At 36.9% G+C, this 23,574-nt stretch overlaps 1 protein-coding gene and 2 long non-coding RNA genes across 3 annotated transcripts in view; all 3 read right to left on the bottom strand.

Annotated features, from left to right (window-relative positions):
• Positions 1-23,574, bottom strand: part of LOC139793726 (uncharacterized) — a 329,041-nt gene that overhangs the window by 61,301 nt on the left and 244,166 nt on the right. The window lies entirely within an intron of this gene.
• LOC139792853 (uncharacterized) lies at positions 7,302-10,933 on the bottom strand. The gene is made up of 3 exons (XR_011724409.1): positions 10,831-10,933; positions 9,837-9,974; positions 7,302-8,236 (listed from the first exon to the last, which is right to left on the bottom strand). It is a non-coding gene; the product is annotated as an uncharacterized lncRNA (long non-coding RNA).
• The window catches only part of ABCA13 (ATP binding cassette subfamily A member 13), a 139,420-nt gene continuing 134,925 nt past the window's right edge, over positions 19,080-23,574 (bottom strand). Inside the window, exons 28-30 of the mRNA XM_071738686.1 lie at positions 21,580-21,672; positions 20,087-20,156; positions 19,080-19,169 (exon numbers count right to left, since the gene is read on the bottom strand). Coding sequence (XP_071594787.1) covers positions 19,080-19,169; positions 20,087-20,156; positions 21,580-21,672 — 253 coding nt within the window. The remainder of the gene's footprint in view (positions 19,170-20,086; positions 20,157-21,579; positions 21,673-23,574) is intronic.

The following is a 23,574-nucleotide window of genomic DNA, read 5'->3' as shown; positions in this document are numbered from 1 at the left end:
ACTACTTTATATACTGCTCAGCAACAGAGGCAGAAGCTGGAGCAACTGGGGTCACCTGCAGCATTTTGTGTATTTTGTACATTTCCCTCCTAGTCCAGAAGGGTAGGACAGACCTGAAGACACCAGTCAGACTGATAATCTCAGCCCTTCCAGCCTCAGAAGGTTCAAACTTTGAACAGATGCAATACATTCTACAGTAGATTTCCCAGCTCTGCTCAGATCCAGGGGAAAAGTCCTAAGACCTACCCATAAATTTGAGACACTTTTACTGTTTGGGCTCTTGGTTGTTTCAATAAGGACCTTTCTGTGAGACATGCACATTTTTCACCTCTTCCAAAGATCATAGAATCATAGAATCCTAGGGGTTGGAAGGGACCTCGAAAGATCATCTAGTCCAACCCCCCCTGCCAGAGCAGGGCCCCCAAAGTACATCGCCTAGGAACGTGTCCAGGCGGGTTTTGAATGTCTTCAGTGAAGGAGACTCCACAACCCCCCTGGGCAGCCTGTTCTAGGGCTCCGTCACCCTTACAATAAAAAAATTTTTTCTGATATTCAACTTGAACCTCCTATGCTCCAATTTACACCCATTACCCCTTGTCCTATCACTGGTCACCACTGAGAAAAGCCTAACTCCATCTCCCTGACACTCACCCCTTACATATTTGAAAACATTGATGAGGTCACCTCTCAGTCTCCTTTTCTCCAAACTAAAGAGACCCAGCTCCCTCAGCCTTTCCTCATAAGGGAGATGCTCCACTCCCTTAATCATCTTAGTAGCTCTGCGCTGGACTCTTTCAAGCACTTCCCTGTCCTTCTTGAACTGAGGGGCCCAGAACTGGACACAATACTCCAGGTGCGGCCTCACCAATGCAGAATAGAGGGGGAGGAGAACCTCTCTTGACCTACTAACCACACCCTTTCTAATGCACCCCAGGATGCCATTGGCCTTCTTGGCCACAAGGGCACATTGCTGGCTCATGGTCATCTTCTTGTCTACAAGGACCCCTAGGTCTCTTTCACCTACACTGCTCTCCAGCAGGTCAGCCCCCAGCCTCAAACTGTCATAATTTCCCAGCCTGTGAAATCAAGTATAACTTTAATTTCTAGAGCTATCAATGAAAATTAGCTGCCAAAAGCCCTCCATAACTTTTTGCAATTATTGCAACTGCATGTGGGAACCCTGGCACTTAGATCTGATCAGGCACATAGACAATGTACACGAGAGTGATAGAGCAAGACCTACTCTGACTCCCACCCTTGAATCTTGAGTGTTGCCTCAAATAGACTCAAAATTTGCTTTCTGTGAATATTATCTTATGTTTGTAAAGAGTTAGTGCTCTTCTAAACATAACTAGTAGGAAATACTCTCTAATTTTGTACTTTCTACCTGACACCTACTGATGAATAGTAGGTACCTGGCACCTTCTAATGAAAAACACTAAGTTACTGAGCAGAACAGATGAAAGACATTGTCAATGTCTTTGAGCTACAGAGCAAAATTCCGTAGAGAAAATGCTGTAGTGTTTAAGCAGTAATGATCCAGAGAAAAATTCCCAGCTCTTCAGTATTCCCTACAAAGACAATTTAGGGAAAACTTTTCACAACTGAGATCTGGCAGCCAGTATAGTGAATAAAAGGCAAAGCAGCTACTGAGGAAAACAGTTCCCTCAGATGCTGAGGCTCTTTCAGTTGTGGTGTATTTAAAGATCTGTGTAACACATAGTCAAGTTGGGGTAAAAAAAAAAGACTGAAAACATTCATAGATAAAATCCTATCAAAACAAGAATAAAATGGAGCAAAATCCTAGCAAGGGCATCACTGGTGCAGACAAAACCTCATCCTTCCTGAAAAACGTCTGCAGTTTCTATGCTACATTTATATGTGTGCAGTTGCAGGCATTTATAAGGGAGCACAGCTCTCAGCAAGCAGCTTTCCATTCTTCTCAAGACCCATTGCTTGAAGTGGTTAAAAAGAGGGCTTTTTCCACTTTCTAGAGAAACACACCCTTTGGGCACAGAGAAACATTAGATACCTGCTGTCAGTCTCTGTCCCTAGTCTCAGACAAACAGCAGATGCTTGGTACTCCTGCTACTCTCACCTGACGGTGTGAGGTATAGAAGTCAAAGAAAGGAGAAAGTATACAGAGGATGAGAAAAAATACAACACCGAATCAATTTACTGAACAAGTCCAAAGCCATGGAACTCTCATTGTTTGCCTTCTCTAACCTTTCTTTTCCAACATCCTTGTTGAGAATGTTCCCGAGAGAACTTTTTTTTCATGTATCTAATTCAGTAAACTGTAATTGCAAATGAATAATTGAGAGCTTGTTAATGTTTGGAGAAATTGAATGCCACTGGTCTTTTGCCCTTTATTCCTTTCCATTACACCTTTTTATATAATAGAACTGTAGCCTCTGGTCAGCTTTTAATAGTAGCTGTGTAATCAGTTCTTTGACAAACACTGGATCACACCTCTTCATCCTCCTAAAGCCAAGTCACCTCCCTGACTTCTTATCTGAAGCCACAATTGCATTAGAAGATGAATTTAAGTTTGAGATAAAAGGCTGTGTCACATGTAAAATTTTTAATATATTAAAACTAACCTAATTGTAAATAGCATACACATGAGAATAAATCCAATTCATGACCACATGAGCGAGATTTAAGGAACTGGGTGCAAGGGAGGCAAGTGAGTAGAAAATCATGCAAGAAAAATATGGAATCATAGAATGGTTTTGGTTGGAAGAAACCTTAAATATCACCTAGTCCCTACCCCACTGCATGGGCAGGGACACGTCCCACCAGACCAGGTTGCTCAGGGCCCCATCCAACCTGGCCTTGAACACTTCCAGGGATGGGGAAGCCACAGCTTCCCTGGGCAACCTGTGTCAGTGTCTACCACCCAGTTTCTGAACACCTAGAAAACCTATTTCTAATAGTACAGCTTGCAAAGGCTTGAAAATATGATATAACTCTGTGCATTAACTTTTAATACCAGTTCACATAAAACACGCAGTTAGCAAAAAAGGCACAACTAAAACGGGACCATAAGGTTGTCTCAATAATGGGCATGTAAACAAGTGTCAGCTCTGGGCCATGAAGAAGCATTTTCAGTGACTAGCTGGCCACTGACAAGTGCCACTTCTAATCACTTAGTTAAATTTGGAAGGCAAAAAAAGTCTAACAAAATAAACACTTCAAATGTTGTGCATGACCTTGGTTCTTACCTTTCATATATTCAGAATACCCTTTAAATTCAGTCTGTTACAGATTCACACATTGCTAGCAGAATTATTCATAATAACTGACTTCTAAGAAAACAACTTCAGGTTCTTCTTATTAGACAATTATCATAAGCTACAAAGTACTAGATGACTTCAACTTCTCAGCTAGATCATTAGACACGTATTCCACTTGATTCAGAATAAATGACACATACTCCTTTACTCAGGTTCTCAACTATAATTATTAAAGCCTTAAGAACTAGCTCTGAATAAAATTAAAGAAAAAAATTCTGCAAATATTCACAATTATCAGAAGCTGAATCAAGTTCCAAAAGTTTTAAATCCATAGATCAGGAACAAAGAGTGGTGTCAAAATGCTACATGGAATAAATTTTGCAATTACTCTATTTCAGCATAAGTTAAAGTAAAAATTTTTTTCTGATACTTCTCTTGAATCACATTCATTACACTTAATTATAAACTAGCGTTTATTGCCTCCATGAGGGTGAAAGGATTGCTGTTTGATTCTTACCTTAAACCGCACCATGTTTGAGGATCTTTTTCTTCACGGGTACCTCACAGCCAGCTAAGTCCCAAGGCACTTATTTAAATTGTCCATGGCATGCACCAGTAGCCTAACAGGCAGTAAAATTATGCATATATGGTGTCCTAAAACTGGAATAAATTAGTTGCATATGGAAATCCCACCTATTGACTTGATCATTTGCTTATATAGCTTATATTTCCTTTTTCTCCATTTGTACTCTGTGGGAAAGTAGTTATGAACCTCGGTGATTTGATCCGCCTCAGCTAAAACGTGCACAAACTTCTACAGCACAGATGTTCCTGATAAGTGATTTTACAGTAGACAGAATTTACCCCATGTTTTTCCATGTAGCCATAGGCATGAGGACACTGCTGGAATATTCACTCTGATACAAAAATCTAATTAATGAAAATATTTTTATTTCATTCAGTGACCCACATCATTATTCAGCATGGAGAACTCACCTGTTAAGTCACACAGCAGTCCCTTGTGCACAGACAGAAGCTGAGTGTTGTTTTCTGTGCAAGAATGACTTAGCTGAGACTTCTGCTCCATACCACCTGCCCATCTTCATGGAACTTGCAGAATCATTTTATTTGTAATGTAGATATCTAACGTGCAACTCAGGAAGCATTTTCTTTTCAGTTGTTATAGGTCTCAGAAAAGCTGTCTGACCTACTCAGCTCTCAATCACTTAAAGCAAGGTCTTTGCACTCCTAGCTTTGATCTCCCTACTCTTTAGAAGAAAAATTGGAAGTGTTGACATAAAAAGATTAAATCATATTAAACTGAATCAGTGAAAGTGTCAGCTTTACTACTTAGTGGGAAGAGACCAGAAAAGCAATATTCTTGCCTAAACTTGGTTGAGACTGATCTAGGAGTTAAGCTGTTCCAACGAGAGACAGATTTGATTCCCTAATTTACGATATTTCAGACCTCATTGATTCAAATTTCACAAGGACAAACATGCCCAAAAGGAACCCAGCTTTTCTGCTGGAAATCATATTGCACTTATTCCACTATGCTAGGGGAAATTTAACTTCCCTCACAACTAAACCAAACCTGACAAATACGTTCTTTCTTTTCAGGACAAGAATCTATACAGAAATTTATCACCAGATTCAAAGTGAAAATACATGAGTTTTTCCATTCTGTTCATGACCACCACCACCCCTCCACTTCCACTGTGATTTAAATTTCAGACCTACAGTTTATCTTTGCTCACCTCTTTCTATACTTGTATGGGCATTAAATTAGGGTCTGTTCTATGGCCAGCAGAAGCCCTTCTTTTGAGTTACACAGTTGAATAGTCCACAAAAGAACAAAAGTCATCTCTCCAGTTTTAGTGGTAAGCATTTCAGATATTCAGTTAATTTTCTTATTTTGAGTTTAATCCTAGTGTGTATTCAGGGTGAAGAGCACATTTTCATAGTCAAGAAAATTTTCCATTTGAAATACCATACATTCCTAACGAAAATATCACAGGAGAAGTTATTGTTTAAGATCTTCAGCTGGCTGCCTTTGATTCAAGAATCAGAGGTGTTTGAAGAGAGATGGCTCTGTGATTTGTGAATTCAAGGATTCATTCATAATAAACATATAAATTACCTTATCTGTCCAGACTTCTGGTTTAGGAATTTTTTAAATAAATAAAAAAGTACACCAGAAAATCTTCAAGACTCTTCTTGAAACTTTCATACTTCAGGAATACAGCAAGTCAAGGAGGAGGAGAACATCCTCTGAGACAGAACCCAGTACACTAGAATTCAATTAGACTTTGACCTTCTTCAGCCATAAAGGATTGGTAGACAGATATTGTTTGCTACTTGCCTGAATTAAATTGGGCCTCCTGAGATGCATATGAAGCAATTTAAAAAAAAGAAAACTCTGTTAACTAAATTTACTCAACCATCAATCTGAAGTAAACCTTATTGACTATATTAATCTCTAAAAATAATATAATCTTTCACATTTTAATCAAAACCAATGACATTTAATTAGTGTTGCACAGCCAAACCTTGACAAAGCTCCTTTCTCTAAGTATTCTGTTAAGCTCTGTTTTTAAGTCTTAGCACAGTGAGTCTTTAAACCTTTATGTTTCCCTTGGTCTAAGCAAGTTGTAGGACTGCTTTATTAATTCAAATCCTTGGCACAAGGAATAGATACTCTTGTCACAATATCATACAAATGGGACCTTCTGCTCAGCTGCCTTACACTCTGAAAGCTGGCACTAGCTCCTTTTCCAAATTCATCCTCTAAATTTATTTCTTTATTTTAAGGGCTTGAGATGTTTGAGAGATATTAATTTATAAAAACAAACTAAAACAAACAAAGCCCCCCCCCCCCCACACACACACACACAAAAACAACCAAAAATAGAAATCCAGCCCATAATAATGTCAACAATTTACATATCTAGACACACCAGCAGAAAAAAACAAACAAACAAACAAACAAAAAAACCCCAAAAAAACAGAAAAACAAAAAAACAAAACCAAAACTGTGCACATGTTCTGTGCACATTGGTTACTTTCTATTTTTTTCATCTGAACAAGAGGTCCAGAAGTGTTCCCCTGTTGTGTGGTTCCAAACAATAACTCTAAGATGCTTGGCCGTGCCTTATGAATTAAGTTTCTTTCATGATAAGGTTCTGAAAATAAGCAGGACGTTTCCATACTAGTGTAGTTCTGTTTCTTCCCAAATTTCTGCGTCTGGCTTATTTTTCTCTACTTTCACACTCTGCTTTGTCAGACTGAGCATTTTTGTTCTGACCAGCGACCTTGAAATGCTTGACTTTTAGACACATGCAGAAATTAAAGATAACTTGGTTTCATCTCAAATATGGCCATCCCACCATGCCAGGATATTTCTACCAGGATGGTGACTGATGAAGTTTAGTGGCTCTTCAGTGCTTTGGATCTTGAAGACCCCAGCAAAATTCTGATATTATGCAGCAGACTGTATATAACCAAGACATTCTAATGATAAAGTAATTTCACAAGTTCACCCACTCCGATTCATACACACATGCAGACCAAGTCTTTAAATGTTCACTTTGTTTTGGGTTTTTTAATCTAGAATTTGATTTTCCCTTTAGGGAAATAGGTCACCTGAGCTCTGACTTTAAAAAAAGCGTACAGGGCCAAAACCACACCAACAAGCGTGTCAAGCCTCAAGAAACAGCCTTATGATTCACCTCACAAAGCCTAGAACAGAAATGTATTTTTTCTTATATTTAATCATCCTACAGCAGGGAATTAGAGCAGCAACACTGCACAAAAATGTCGACTTAAAATCAATTTTTTCCCTCTCAAAGTAAACTTCCCTCTCAAACACACACAACTCCCTGCCCACTCCAGAATTACACTGCAGCAATTATCTTATAAGTCACCAGTTCTAAAATTTCAAATATCATAGAACATAGTCCAATAAAAATGGCACCTGCTACTTTTTACAGGAGACCCAAATATTTCTTTTGGAAGAGGAAGAAGTTCCTCCAGAATTTTTTCTTCATTTTTTTCTCCCACCCCAATACCCATGTTTTTAGTAATTAAATGTTGACATTAATTGACATTCTCTTTGGAAAAGGGAAAAGAAAAAAAAAAAGAAAGAAACAAAAAGATGAGAAAAAGGAAATAGGTCACTAAAAAGATATTTGAGAACTTCTTCAGGAACAACCTGAAGGCACAAGGGAAAACTCATTGTCAAATATGATTTATGAAACTTGTTAAATTTACTTAAGATAACTAGGAGGCCAACTAGTACACTAATAACTTCTTTAACATAAAACCTCATGGAATACAGTGCATCCGTTATGCAATGAAAAAGGCTAATTTAGCTTGTCACAACACAGAACTGAATTAATACCGAAGTCAAAAGGCTCTCACTTTGTGTTATTAAATACAACTTTTGGGTTATAGCCTAGATTTTTCTACCATACTTTGGGTTTTATTAGCCTTGTCATGTAAAATTAGATATTAAGTGTGCATGCAAGAGATTACTAAAAGGAATGTAGACCTACCACCAAAAATATCTAATATGCACTCTGACAGTTCAGATCAGCCTTTTTAAATTTTTTTTCTTTTTTTTTTTTTTTTTTTTTTTCTTTACACAAAGATTAATTGATTAGGCCATTTATAATATAAAATGCCAGTTAATTAAAAAGCAATACTTTCTGGCAGATTTTTGGTCTGGTGTGTACCAGTCTCTTGCTTTACTGAGAACTGGTGTCACTCATTATGGAGTACAAATCTGCTACTGCTATTTGTTTCTCATACACAAATTGTTACTAGCTGAAAAGTTGCTGTATGCAAAATTCACATGTATATGCACAGACACACAGACACATATGCTGCTGAGGCTGTGTACTATTCTGAGCCTAGACAGGCAGGTGGCCAGGATGAACAGGAGATTCTTGTGAAGGATGTGAGACTCCTTGATCTTGTGTAGCAAAATTAATGAATACCTGTAAGACATGAAAAAAGGAGGGGCTTTCAAAATAACAGAATAGAACTGAAACTTTGGAGCTGATGATATTTTTTGGTTGCTTTACAAAGCTTTTGTAACACAAAAGTTAATAGTTTATGCTGAGGGAGCCCCTCGTAGACACATATCTTGTAAACTCTAGCGATAATCCCTCTTCACCTTTCTAGCTAACACAGGGGCTGATTAATTATAAAAATCGTGGTAAAATGATTTACTAATTCAAGTATGAAAATTGTATTTTACTGCTGCACAAGTTAGTAGGAAACAATTGTTTTAATTTGCTTTGAAATCACAGAATCATAGAATTGGCTGGGTTGGAAGGGACCTCAGAGATCATCAAGTCCAACCCTTATGACACACATAAGGAACTTGAGCCTGATGTTTCTATCAATAATCATCACAGATGAGGGTCCAGATATTTCAAGTTGAAAGTATAATTCTGAACATTGCAGAGTAAGGGTCCAACAACTAATGTGCCTCTTGGATTTATTTTTAAACATTTTTTACTACAGAAAGGCTCATTTGCTTTTTAATCACACAACTATTTGACAGCAAAGAACGTAGGGGGAGTGATGGCTGTTCTTGATTCAAATGATCATATTCATATGTAAAACAAAAACTTTTAATGCAATATAAGGGTGTTTGTTATTCAGAAGAACTATTTTCTTGTTTAATACTGACAGTCAGGGAGAGCAAACAATGGTAGGTGAGTGAGGTGATGAATCAGAATTAATAATGGAGAGGAAGTGAGCTTGAGTGTACAATCCCTGAACAATTAAGAGGCTGAAATCACCTTATATTCAGCCATGCAGTGAAGAAATAATTTACAAGGAGTTAATAGATCAATACAGACCAGAAAACGTGATTAATGATTTGCACATAGAAAAAGGAATATGTTCACACCATCTATCATAGAAAATTTACATTTGTACTAGACGTGGCTCTCAGTTAGTGGAACAGATAAGAAGTTACATTTGAAGATGTGGAAACACATCACAGCCACCTAGAAATTCCATCCTTGCCGTCAGTCTGTTCTTCCTTTTGCCCAGATAGTATTCACAACCTTTAGTAGTGGATCTCTTCTGTCTGCTTGTGCATTTCCATTGTTCTCTAATTTGCATATGATACTCACTACAAAAGAAAACTCTAAAAGGAGAATGTCCTATTAAGGCTAAGGCTTACTGTAATAGACAGAGACTGGCTTAGCCTTCTCAAGGACATTGGTAAGATCCCCACTTTTGGACTATGGAGGTGGAAGTTCACAGTCCCACGTTCTCATCCAGCACAGATCCAGGTGTATCTCAGCACTGATTATGTTTCCACAAGGTACCAATATGTAGGTTACTGTGATACTTTTACTGTGCTCACTTTCAGTCTAAAAGCAGTAGGGTTCATGAATTCACAGTGTAGATGTGAGATGGCCTGGAGCTGCTGGTTTAGTGCATATATATGGATAATCCAACAACTGATACAGTGTTCTACTAGATCAATAATTAAAATACACATCATGTTTAGACAAAAAAAGAAAAAAAAAAAAAGAGTGCCGGGGGGATAAGAAAAAAAAAGAAAGAGAAATTTACCTGCTCTAGTGTTGTTTGGCTAATGGAGTAGTGTTTGATTTGGAGAAAAGCTTTGTGATTTTCTAGGACTCTGAAGAGCTCTGCTAAGCATCCCTGACTTCGTGGTATGTGGTACTCCAAGAGGTTAAGATGCTGTGCCTTAAAACAAGCAAAAATGATAAAAACAGGTATAAGTGAATGCACATGATGATGAAATTACATTTGTTTAACCAGTCTGGCTTCAATAAGCTCTCATTGCAGACAAACGTGTTTTTAAATCAGATTAGAGAATATTAAACAAGATTGAACAATAATATGAGCTTTTAAATAAGAACATATTTTGTCTACATTGGTAGCACAAAGAAAAGTTCATACTAAGAGAATACATTTTGTGCATGTTCTGAGATAATATATTGTTAATTTCATAAAAGATACATAAATTTTGGACAAATGTTAGAGATTTTACTCCAACACTAGTGCTGTTACAAAGTCACATGGGAAAAGGCTGAGCAAACACACACAAATACATATATATATATATATTTATACACACAAACAGGTTCAAATCTAAGGTAGTCATAGCTTTATATGATTATTTTCCTAAACATAGAAACTGGGGCAAAAAAAGCCTTTAATATTTTTTCTTGGATTGTAATTACTGAATGTCTTTTGTAAGGCTTTGCATCAAACAGAGGAACGTAAGTAAAAACAGTCTTATCATGTCCAGACTTTATCAGAAAGCAATCAAAACGAATACTCTCAGTGACTACACTGCACTCTACCTCAGGGGAACACAAAAGTGAGTCCAACTGCATCAGTAATGAAAGAAAAAGGAAATTTTCACTCAGAGAAAGGGCCTATTTAGTTACATTACATACAGGACTGTTTTGAGTTAATCTAAACAGTATCACAGCTCAGATTTTTATTTTTAAAAATTACTTAGTAGGAAAATAAAAGGGATACTCAAATATATTTTTAATATAACAAATACTTTGATGAAGAGTTTGAGCTGTACCTTAAACTGTGTTCCAGGAAAATGCAGCTGTAGACAGTTCAAAATCATTCTTTGAGAATTTATTTCTTTACTAAGCCAAATCTTGACAGAATATCCATCTCCAAACCTGAGAACGATACACAGAAATGTAAATTCATTTGCTTATACTATGAAGGCAGAATACTTTCTTCAACTGACTTTCCTTTGATAATGTCAAAAAACATCATGTATGCCTATGGTACTATCACTGTTATTTCAGCATGATATTACTGAACTATAGAATTTGAAGGAGAAATTTGTTAAGTAAGAAACAAACAGAAACAAAGAAATGTGTGTTATGCCTATGTTTTCATTACAATAGGATGTTTCACTATCCAATATACTCAATTTAAGTTCAATAAACTATTCTTTAATTGCTATGTTGCTTGGAATGGTTAGCAAAAGGCTGTGAAGGTTACCCATCACAGATACAAAAGCAAAAATTTCCTTTAACTTTTCTAATTAGATCAATGGTCACATAGTATTATTTGAGTACAACTGTGTTTTACACAAAGGCAAATATAGCAGTATTTAGGGAAATAGCAAAGTTAATGAAATTTCTTCAGCTCTATGGCCACACAATCTGTCTCAGAATAAATTAGGAAATGAACTTCTCTTTCTCAATGTACATGTGATAAAAATTAAGTACAGGCAATCTAGCCAACACATTATTTTTTATTAGATTTACTCACTGCTAATATTTAGTTGGGGAAGTTGTAAAAAGACCCATAACCACTGAAATGGCAACTGTGTTCTTACGTGCACCGCTTAAACGACAGAAGTTATGGTGCTCCAGCTCCCAGAGCAAGGTGCAAGGGCAGAGTTTGGCAAAGAGCTGAGGCAACACAGGACTTCAGCTGCATCCCTCCCCTCCCAGCCCTCCTTCACAATAACACAGCCTCCCTTTTGGGTTCACTATCTTGAATAATTGCTGGGGGAAAAAAGATCAGCAGGAGCCAAGCCATAGCAGCTTTCCTCTGACGCTGCTCTTCCCAGTTGCCAGCTGAGCGATGGTAGAGGACAGGGAGCTCAGACTTCACTGCCCATGTCCCCTGGAAACCTGCCATTTCCCCCACCTTCTCACTGACCACCACTCCCACATGCTTTACTCCAGCATTCCTTTCTTTTCTTCACTTTTCACCTCCATGATTACTCATCTCCAAATCCTTTATTCCAGTTTTTTGGTTTCTAGTGCATATCCTCTGTATCACTCCCTCCTGCCAATAACCTCCTCTCCCATACCTTTGCTGTGTACAACATGTAGCAGCAGGGTTAACTGGATCTGACAGGTATGAAGCACACTTTCAGGCAATCAAAGCAGAAGTATATATCACAGCACACTCTATGATGCTGCCCTTTTCCAACACAGAAAAAAATGTCTGAAGAATGTCAGCAAAAAATGTAACAGAAAATTGGAAGGACTATCCTGATTATACGTCTAGTTTAACCACTGTCTGAGCATCTCCCAGCTTTTAAAATACTTCTTATGAAACAACACGTGTCTCTCATCTATAATACATGTGTAGCACCATAAGGACTTTAACTTTTATTTTGTGTTGGATCATAACCTCTGTAGGTTTAAGCAATAAAGTCTTTACTGATTGCAGAGCAGTGGAAGTTACCACAATAAATTCTAGACTGCAGATTTTACTTTATTAATAATTTCACATTAATTCAAAATGTAATTTCCAAGGATCTTCTCAGACAATAAACCTATTTCTTTATATAGAATGAAACCATAGACTGCTCACTTTAGGTATGGCAGTAGAAGCTTTTGCATGAAAAGTTGCACAAAAGAGTTTTTTGTTCTTTGGTTGGTCTTCTGTTTCTTTTTTTACTGTGGTAAAATACAACCACTGAACTGCTTGAAATGGAGTGAGAAGAAACACTCCTGAGGCAGTGTCCTATTTGTTGGTCCCTGAATATAAATTAAACCTTACTGGATGCAAGCTGCAGGGTACTAAATATTCACTGGGCAGTGTGACCTGATGGATGAACAGTGCTGTTACACAAGAGAGATTAAGAATAAGATGGAATCCAAAGCAGTAGATGGCTCATTTGCTTTGCAATGATTTACTGAAACATAATAGATCTCTAATTAAATGTTTTAAATGCATAGCATCATCCCTGGAAAAATATATTTGACAATAAAAGAAGATGTTACAAAGATGGGTATAGCTAACAAGGGTGTTCAATTTAATTGACAGCCAACCTGAGGCAACATTTTACAAGAGATCATGGATTCTGATCAGTTTTCTGGCATCTCTACACAGCCACCATTGAATTACAGTTTGAAAAACTGCTGGCTTCTGGAGGAGTTGAGCAGTCTTATAACATGCAATTGTTATATGACATGAAGTTTCCAAGGAAGATGAATCAAAATTCTGATTAGTTAAGACAGAGAAGTCTGTGCAACTTTGTTTTAATTCTAAAATTTGAATGGCATAAACACCAGCATGGTACCAATAAAAAGCTTTAAAATATTTTTTTTTTCTTTTGGCAAGTCAAACTATGATGCTTCTATACTTTGATTAAATAATTCATTTTAGTACAAGAGCTCCCCATATAGTGTAAGCTGATCAGCAATAAACATTTCCCCTTGCTATAAACATCAAGCTGCTTTCAGTGGCGAACGAAGGCAATAGAAACAGAGTTGACCCATTTTTTCTTTGTTTTTCTCTCTCTCATTCAGACAATATAATTAATTCAGAAACCCAAAGTGGAATTACAGAGAAGAGTGTAGTCTGGTTTGATTAGCACCGTTCAGATTAAACCTTTAGTACACGATAGTTCAAGATCTGAGGGAAACACGGTCATTAAAATGGCCTAAGTTGAGCCAACACACCTGTTCAGCAGCCATCTGCTGCAAAAGAATCACCATCTCTTCAAAGCCATTCAGCAAAGGTATTTACCTCTTCTAATTTCTACCACCTTATTTTAATAACATTTGCATCTTTATTTTGTGTACACAAACACACAAAACCACATATTCTGACAAAAAAGAATTTTTCCTCTATCCTTCCTCTTCTCCCCTTGTCAAACTAGTTACTTAGGCTTGACTTTCACCTCATTAACAGTTTTGGGAATATTATTTAATGAGTGCTTTACCTACTAAAACGCCACCATGAGACTGAAACTAAAATATAAATTCCCAGACTGATTGTAAAGTAATTAACTTGAGTATTAACAACAGCATCATCTGTAGAAGCATGAGCTTACCAAGGAATAAAAATGCACTCAAGAACTCCACACCTTTAATTACACAGGTACTCGAGCTAGCTGAACAGCTCGCATAATGAGAGAACAAAAGGAACATAAAATGACAACAAGGATTGAATCAATTTCCATATTTATAATTTCAGGACAGGCTAAAACTTTTCAGCATGGAAGAGAGATGAGGAGATGGTAGAAGGATGTCTATATAGAGTCCAAAACCATAAGTGACCTAAGGAGTATCACTAAGGAATGATTCTTTGCTCTCCCATGCTTCTCATGCAAGAACAGGGGGCATTAATTTAAATTATAAGGAAGGCAATGCAAAATCAATGAAGTGAAATAATTTTCCTCATAGCACCACAAACATAGCACCATAGGCAACCACATAACTCATTGACATAGGATGTTCTGGATGCTAGAATTTGACATAAGTTGAGGAAGAGATTAGAGGAATTCACGGGGTGGGGAGACCAGGGCAGTGATGCAAAACCACCCCGGCCAAATTGATGAAAGTGGTTGAGTAATGTGGAAAAGTAGTAACTTCACATGCTTAACTTGTTCCTGTACTTTTTCCCTCCTGGCCACTGCCAGGGAGAAGATACTGTGCTAGATGGGTCTTTGATCAGACCCCAGGGCTGTGTCAGTGTAAACACCACAAAGAGGGGGTCAGCCCGGGTTAAGCACCCAAATGGCTTCTCAGTTCTCATAAGAGTTTTGCAGCCTGTGATAGATACAGTTCCACAGCCACACTGCCAGCAGTACATAGATAACATAAAACTACTTCAGATACCTATCTACACAAGCTGCAGTCACACTGGAATAAAGTGGAGTCAACTCTATACTGATCAGACAGTCCCCTGGCTCCCTTCCCAGTGCTCTTTCCAGCCTTGCAGTTGTCATGGAAGTGGATTTAGATTGCAAAGGTTGAAAATTCTTATAAATGCCAAGTAGAGGAACTGCCATTTGAGGTTGGTCAAGTAGTACTAACTTCTCAAATTTTCCTTTCTTCTTGTTCCACAGAGATCCTGGTTTACAGATTTGAATGGGGTCAAGAAGAGAAGGTGCTGAAACACCTTCTGGCCCTACAGCTGAGGCTGTTCACAAGCAATCCCTAGAGACACTAGCCCAGTGGTTTTTGAAGCTTGACACATTAAATCTTGTTTTCTGTGAAGGGTGAAAAAGAAAGACCATTATGCACAGGCTTCTATTTTCTTTTAAAAAAAAGAAAAAAATTAAAAATCTGTATTTTCACTCAAAGCCCTTAGAAGCTTATTTACCTACAAATGAACAAAACAAAATCTAGAAACCAGAGTTTTAACTTACAACATGGACCAGTTAATTTACAAGCAGGATCAGTTAACTGAACCACACTTTTCCAAAACCCATTTGCCAACTCTTCTCTACCCTAGCAAAATTGCTGAATGAGACCTCAGGAAATCAAGAGCTTATCCCTATTTCCTAAACCCTTAAGAATGATGAAAAGCATCTAATCATCCACATATTTGTTTGGTTTTCCACTAATCAAAGATTACATTTCCTGGAGAATGTTGTGCTATACATATACATCAAAAAATTGCAGGTCCCAAAAAGCTTACTGGTGGAAATATAACATGCATACTTTATGTATGTGCTAGTCTGATTGATCAAAAAATTACTTCAAAACGACATTGGATAGAGAAGTTAAAAAAAAAAAAAATAAAGAGAACATTGGCACTTAATATCTGCAAGGAACTGCATCTTTTAGAATAAATGTCATAAATCAAAGACGGGGAATAATTTGTTGCTGTGCTATTTGCCCCTCTGCTTTGGTTTATATTAACTTGCAGAAAGATATGGTTCTATCTGCCTAAATGAATAGGCTTCATCTAACGTAGTTATTCCACTATGATTGATGAAGCACAGGGTACAGATTCAGGTCATTCCCCTTACACCAGTACAATTTACAAAGAGAACAAAACTTAAACAAGACTGAAAACAAAACACCTAGAAAACAATTGCAGAAACAAAGATTAAAATTAAATTATTTAAAAACATACATCATACAAATGTAATTATTTTATATATTAAGTGGCAGCCAAAAATATCTAGGAAGGAAAAAATGTTATTAAATTTGAAATAGTTGTTGTTTTTTTAAAAAATGCTACAAACAAATGCAAATATACTAGCAGTTGCAAAATGCTAATTCCTTATGCAATTATTCAGAACAATGTCTGTATTGCTGAACAGATAAACTTGAGTAGATGCAAACAAACAAACATTAAAAATAAATCATAAAATCTGTCTTCCATATACTATTCACAGATTTTGTTTAATTGTTTTTAATTTATTATGATTTTTCCAATAGAAACATGAGAACAGTTACTAAAACAATGTAACACTTGTTCAAGTACATGCGCTATTTGTACACATACACTCCAGGCTTTCATATCAAGCCATCTAAAATAAATTTCTATATGCAATTATAGCATTGCAATAACAGTGACAGCCTCAGGTCATAAGTAATGCAGGGTACAACTTTGCCTAGCTCTCTGAATGAAGGCATTTAAGGGCTTAGGCATGATGTCCAAATATGTGGTAAAACTCAAAAAATCTTGTTAATTTTTTATATATGTGCATGTCCAAAATCTGTATATGAGCTTTTATGTCTTCATATAAGGGCAAGTACCAGAGATCTGTTACTCTTGCATTATTTACATATTTCATTACCAGAGAAACAGGAACAGCAGCACAGTAATTCTGCACAAGGCTGATGGTACAGCCTACAAAGAACCAAAATGGTTTCCTCAAAGTACTTTCTGGGCCTCAACAATGAAAAAAGAAGAAAGAAGAAACATTGTCGTGGCATTTCTATCTGTATTTCCTGGTGAACTTGGTTTTTTAAATGTGGTGTGTTTTTAAAAGAAAACAACAAAAAAACCCCAACCCCCCCCCAGAAAACCCCAGGATATTACACACTATTAAACATATTAAAAGGGCCTTATCAACACTTCAATGTCAAATGATTCTTCAGAAGTGCTAGAATGAAGACAAGCTTTGAATTAAAATTTAAAGCACTGGTATATTTCCATTATGTAATAAGCTTTACATCATCACTTCCTATCTCTTCATGAAATCCCTGTCATGAGTACCTTCCAAGATATAGTGGAGGTATCTGCTGAGACAAGGGGCTTTATTCCATGAAAAATCTAGAAAATATTGCAAATAAGATAGAAGTTTGACGAGAAAAAGAAATAGTCTTTCATGGTCCTGGTACAGCTGTGGAGAATCAAATCCTGCCCTTCCATCTCAGTACACCCATGTGATCTGTGGTAACTACAGACTACATTTTTTACCACTACTTTCCTACTTTGTTAAGAACCCACCTTGAGACCCAGGACTCCAGTTTGCAGGACTTTGTAGTACTTTCAGAAAACCTCACAGCTACAGTGAGTAGGCAGGCATTGTACTTGGAATGCAGTGTTAAACAAATGGAAAATACTTAGCCATAAACTGCCCGAGCTGTCTACCCGAACTCTTTTAACTTTAGCATCATGCTTCAGTTAACCCTCTATAAAATGGGAATAATTTTTTCAAATCCACTTTCCCAGAAGTATCGAAGAAAATACAGATTTTGATATTTATGAAGCACTGCGCCAGTCAATGCCGATAATACTGTATTTAGAGACAGGTTTGAAAAATGGCTAGTAAAGCAATACACAGATAAAATACTAGAGAAAAAGAAGGATATGAAACCTTAATTAGCTGCTGATCATAGAATGAACACATACACAAGTATAATAGAGTGTCCTGTGGAAAACATTGTACAAAACAAAAAAAATAATACATTGTAGTGCATATGCACAGTGTGGCAGAATTTATGTTGCACAAAGTTTTATGAGAATGCAATGATAGTGTTCATTCTGATCTCCTAAACTATATGTTTTTAAAGTTGTGAGAATGCTTTTCTTCAAACTTTCCTCTGGGAAGATAAAGAAACATCTATTTCTAGGAATTTGTTTTTGGGTCAACAGGAATAAAATTTATATTCACGTCTATATTTTTATGGCATGTAAGATATTTACTGCTAGTATATCTGTTAGTATGATAACTCTGTTTCCACTGAAGTCTGAAATATTGATGAGATCTTTACACTTACCTCTTTTTTCTATTTAAGGGATCTATATATGACTTTGAGAAAAGCAATAAAACATTCTCAGCCTTTTAAAAAGAAAGGCAAAGTGTAAATAGCTTGCCAACACATTTTCCATTCTAACTGTGCTATAACAAATGAATTAATTGTTGGATAATTTAATCAGTTGGTGTGCTGATAGAATTTGAGCAAGGACTTGATGTGTGTCCAGCGCTTGAAAAATTGGTATGGGTTTTTCAGGAACGAGAAGTCTGTCCAGATGGCCCTGGAATGAAGGATAGTATTCAAATTGTTGCTCCCAAAGGATTGGCCAGCTGTATCTAACATGGAAATGCCTCTGTGAATTTTTAAAAAAACATTAAGTATAATGGAGAACACTGGAGAGACCATTTAAATGTAATCCATTCACAATTTAGAGTAATTGACTCAGTTGGCAGGAGTCTTCTGAAATTAGGTTTTAACGGGCACAACTGCTAAAACATCCATCTCATACAAACTACATCTAGAACGAAGATGCTAACTTTTTGGAAATTGTTCTTCAGTTTGTTCTTTCCAGCTAACACCTTTCTTGGCAAAACTCAGAAATTTGCCACCTGCAACAAAAGGACTTCCTAAAGAAGTTTAACACTTGTTATTCTACTGAGAAACATTTGAGGGTACTTTAAATATGCTTAACTATGCATAAATAAATTCAGGGCTCAACAGTAGGGAGCAGAAGCCCAAAGCCCTACATTTGTACTGAAAAAACATTTTTTGGAGGAGCATTTTGTAACAAGCTTGCCCAAGAGCTGGAAAAGAGCTCAAGCCTCACACATTAGAAGCAGCATGTGTCACTTTTTATATCCCTATGAAGCTTTTATGTTTCACATTAGTGTCTTCCTGGAGCTCACCCATACCCTTCATAGCAGAATTTTGTGCTGCCATCTGACAAAGCTGTGTTCAGGCCAAGATTATGGTCTTTCACATCTGCCAAAGGCTGAGAGAGTAGTGAGAGAGAAAGCTTAATCCTTGGAACTTCCCACTGCAGCAGAGAAGCAAATTTAAAAGGGCCCCAAGGAAGAGTCATTAAACCTTCATCATGCATCCATCGAAAAGATGATCATAATGTTGACTTTAGGCTGGAATGGTACTAAAAGAAAAGCAAATAAAACCATTCTGAAGATTTTCATCAAGACACAATCTCCAGGAAAGGAAGGAAAAAAAATGTCATTTTAGTGGATGTACCTACATTTAAAAGAGGAAAAAAAAGTCTTGAAACAGGTATTGCATGCAATATCAAAACATGTTCCTACTGTTGTTTTTTACAATATAAGATTCATTCTATCATAAAGAAAAGCTTTAAGGAAGTTTTCTTCAGTTCAAGAGTTCCTACAGTGTTTAGATTTCATTTTTCTTCCAGTCTTCAAAGCTAGATGAGGTTACTTGTACTTGATTTTTAAATAATTGTTCAATTTGATTTGCAGGAGCGAACTGAAGACAGACTAAAGAATATCAAGAGCTGCTTATAGATAAAAGCAAATTAGAAAAATAAAAAAATAAAATAAAAGGAGTTCTAAAATCTAACAAGAAAAGCCGCTATAATCCACAACTATGGTCCCCATTAATTTATTTTAGTACTATTCTTGCATGTTAATATATGGAATATATTAACAAATGTATTAACAATTGCAATTGCATATTGCAATTATATGCACTAATACAATATATGTTATATTCATCATATAATAGATATATAAAATATATCTATATTTATCTATATCTATAATCACTAGCATATTGATTCACACACATAGCACACTAGAGCACCATGAAAGAATGACTTTTGTAATAAAATAAATTTAGACTAAATCAGATGCATCAGAATCTGTTTTTCTTATGCTTTCCTTCACTTACATTGCTTTGTGGAACAGTTTTGTTAAATACAGTGTAAGGTGGTGGGGTTTTCACTGTGAGATTGTTCCAGCTGAAGTGGAAAGTGAAAAAATTAAAAGAAGAAAATAATATGGAACTTAATTATTCCTTTGGTTTTATTTGAAGTAATAAATTAAAAAACCCTGCTTCTCTTCTCCTTTCACATCTCATGAAGATGCAGAAGTCCTCCATAAAGTGCATGGCAATGTATCTGGAAATATTCTTCAAATACATTTGGAACATGAATTATACAGAGGTGATGGGTTTGGTAGTCCCCTAACAATAAGTTTATTTTTTAGATATGTGATATTATTTAGTGATAACAGCAAAGACAAAGAGCTAGATACCAAAGAAGCAGAAACTGCTAAAGACCTCCTTCCCATGCTTCCAGAAATTGAGGCAACTCCTCTCTGAAAGTTATGCAAACATACAAAGCTGGCTATGATCGTGCATCACAACCAGAAATATAGATGCAGACCTCATTTTCTTCCCCATCCAGTTTGTATGGTCTCTAGCTGAAAGTTTGTCATGATGCAAAAAAAAAATAAAATTGGAAGTGGAGAGCTTGTTAAAGTAAATATCTATTGGGCCTGGCATGCTGATGGAGCTGCCAAACCAGGTCCTACACTTCTGCCCAAAGGCAAGGACAGGAAGCTATAAGTGGCCCAAGGAACAAGAAGTTATCTGAAACACAGATAACATCTGCCCTATACCTGTGGCAGGCAGCAATTCCAAAACATTTTGTAGAGCTTGTTCCCACTGTCAAATATGTCTGAACTTAAGCGCACTAAATGCTGAGTAGCTTTGCTGCTTGGATATCACAGCTGACTATCCAGGTGTCATAAAAATTCTACTTATTACTGAATGTACATGTTCTAGCTCTAAGTGGTAGCAGCACCTTTCCCCTAGGCTTCAGATCCTAGGGTGGTTTGAACCTGTCCTCTAAATAAGCATCTTCATTAGCAGATATTAATATACTCATTAACGATGGTCAAGCAGGAGAGAGGATGCACAAGGAAAAGGATGAAGAAAAGATAGCACAAATATCTGCATCTAGAAGAGGATTTGGTAGGACGCAAAGGTGGTTCAAAATATATTGTCTTACTGGCTTTCAACCTGTTAAAAAGTGCTTCTTCCTGCTACAAGAAAACTTCACAAGGAACCAAAGAGTATTTCATCTCTATATGTTGAATTCTCACAATGCATTTCTCAGGTTAAATGCAGAAGTGTCTCATTTTAGATATAGATCTGTCTCTTTCAATTACCACTAAAGACTACAATCATTTTAGCAATGCTGTATGTCAATTTAGATTGCTAAGATATCCTAATACGTTTGTTTTTTTTTAACTTCAGTGATGGCAGGAAAAGAAACATGCTTAGCCATTGTAAGCATTTATGTCATGGCACTATTAAAGTGTCTAGCCAGCACTTAGATTGAAGGTGTCTGCAGAAGGTTTGATGTTGACAAGTAATACCTGTTTTTAATGTGCTGGGGAGAACCAAGACACTTGAAACTTCCATTGACCATAATAGCAAGCCGCGTGCAGAGGGCTTCACATTCTTCCATACTACAAAATAAAGTGGGGAAAAAATAGTGAAAACACAAAACATGATTTATACCTAACCTTAATTAAAATGGAAGGAATCTAGGCAGTTGCAAAGATGGGTACACAAAACCTTTGACTTCAGAGGCAACGGTTTAAAATGTAACCCAAGTCATTACATACCAAAAGTCATTATTACATGACAGCTAGAAGAGAGCCCTAAAACAGGATTTATGTTCTTAGTCCATAACTAATTGGACAATCCAGGCCATAATACAAAGGTTTTATTACAAGAGGAAAATACCTGATAGGCAATCTCACTGAGTGCAAGAGCCATGAGCTCTATTATTCCCTGTAATATCTGTTTGTAGTCCTTCTGAGCTAAAGGATAGAGGGGGAAGAATGAAGCGTGTTCAGCTTGCCTCTTGTACTTACCCATAAGAAGTAGTTACCCTTAGTCAGATTGCAGGATAAAAGATGCAAAACTCTAAGTTCAAACAGAATTTAGGTCATGAAAATGCAGCTGAAGAGAAATGCAGGATCCCATTAAATGCAGCGGTTTCCAATGATAAAGATAACTTTGATTTGTATAGCTTTGTGCAGAAATGTCATCCTCCATAGTATAGAGAATTCTGCAAGTTCTTCCAAATAATTGCTTTAGACATAGGACATCAAAAGGCTAGAGCACCTCTTTTTTGAAGACCAGCAAGAGTTGGGATTGTACAGCCTGGAGAAGAGAAGGCTCCAGTGAGCCGCCCAGTACCTGAGGGGGGGACTACAGGAAAGCTGGGGAGGGACATTTTACAAAGCTATGAAGCAACAGGACAAGAGAGTTAGAAGTTTCCAGCTGGAAGAGGGCAAATTTAGATTAGACATTAGGGAAAAATTCTTTAGTGTGGGAGTGGTGACACACTGGAACAGCTTGCCCAGGGAGCCTGTGGATGCTCCCTCTTCTGAAGTGTTCAAGGCCAGGTTGGATGGGACTTTGAGCAACCTGGTCTAGTGGAAGGTGTCCCAGCCCATGCAGTAGGGCTGAATCTTGATGATCTTTAAGGTCCCTTCCAACCCAAACTATTCTATGATTCTATGCCATATCCATCATCTCAAGCAGTCTGACATTCCTGCGATTTACTGCTTGCTCTTCCCAGTCCTTCTGAGACAGCTAAACAAGAGTTGTCCTCTGTGCCTCAGCCATGTGCCACTCAAAATGCTTTTAATGAACAAGCATGGCAATTAAGGCCCCTCCTAAGAACAATATCCTTAAAATAGGACAGGGATATGGTGAGAACTGCCAAACCATAATATTTGAGAAAGATGGGGAGAGAGCTAACTAACATATCTTCCCACAGATCAATAAGTTAGGTGAGCCTTTGGAGTACAGTAACTCCTAATGTTCCTCTTGGTGCAACACTGCCCAGCTGTGGCAAATTAACACAATTAAGACCTGTACAGAAAATTAATACAATCTCACTCCTACACCCCAAAACACAAGTTACAGATTGTCTCTTAAATGTAAATAAATCTACCTCAAAAATTATTTTTCATGCAGACAACCATCACTACATGTTATGCACTTATTTTCTGATATGCATGAAGATGTACTTTATAAGAAAAATTACCTGTAGAAGCAGCCTTTGAAAGAATCTCAAATAAATCTCACATGATCTTCAGCAAAGAGTATAAATAGTGTAAAATAATTTGTCCTGCCTCCACCCTGGCAAACCAATGTCTTATTAATTAGAAATGAAATGTTTACACTACCAATGTACTTATATCTGCTCCAAATCATTCATTTGTAGAGCTAAATGAGTAATTAGTAACAATCTGATGGATTCTGTTTGTTGTTTGTTTACAATATATTAGTAATGAGACCACAGCTCTCTTCTGTTTAGCTGGTGTTTGACATTGAAGGGTTCTTAATCTGGA

The sequence above is a fragment of the Heliangelus exortis genome, chromosome 2 (assembly GCF_036169615.1).
Source record: "Heliangelus exortis chromosome 2, bHelExo1.hap1, whole genome shotgun sequence".
NCBI lineage: Eukaryota > Metazoa > Chordata > Aves > Apodiformes > Trochilidae > Heliangelus > Heliangelus exortis.
This window is presented reverse-complemented; position numbering and strand designations above follow the sequence as displayed.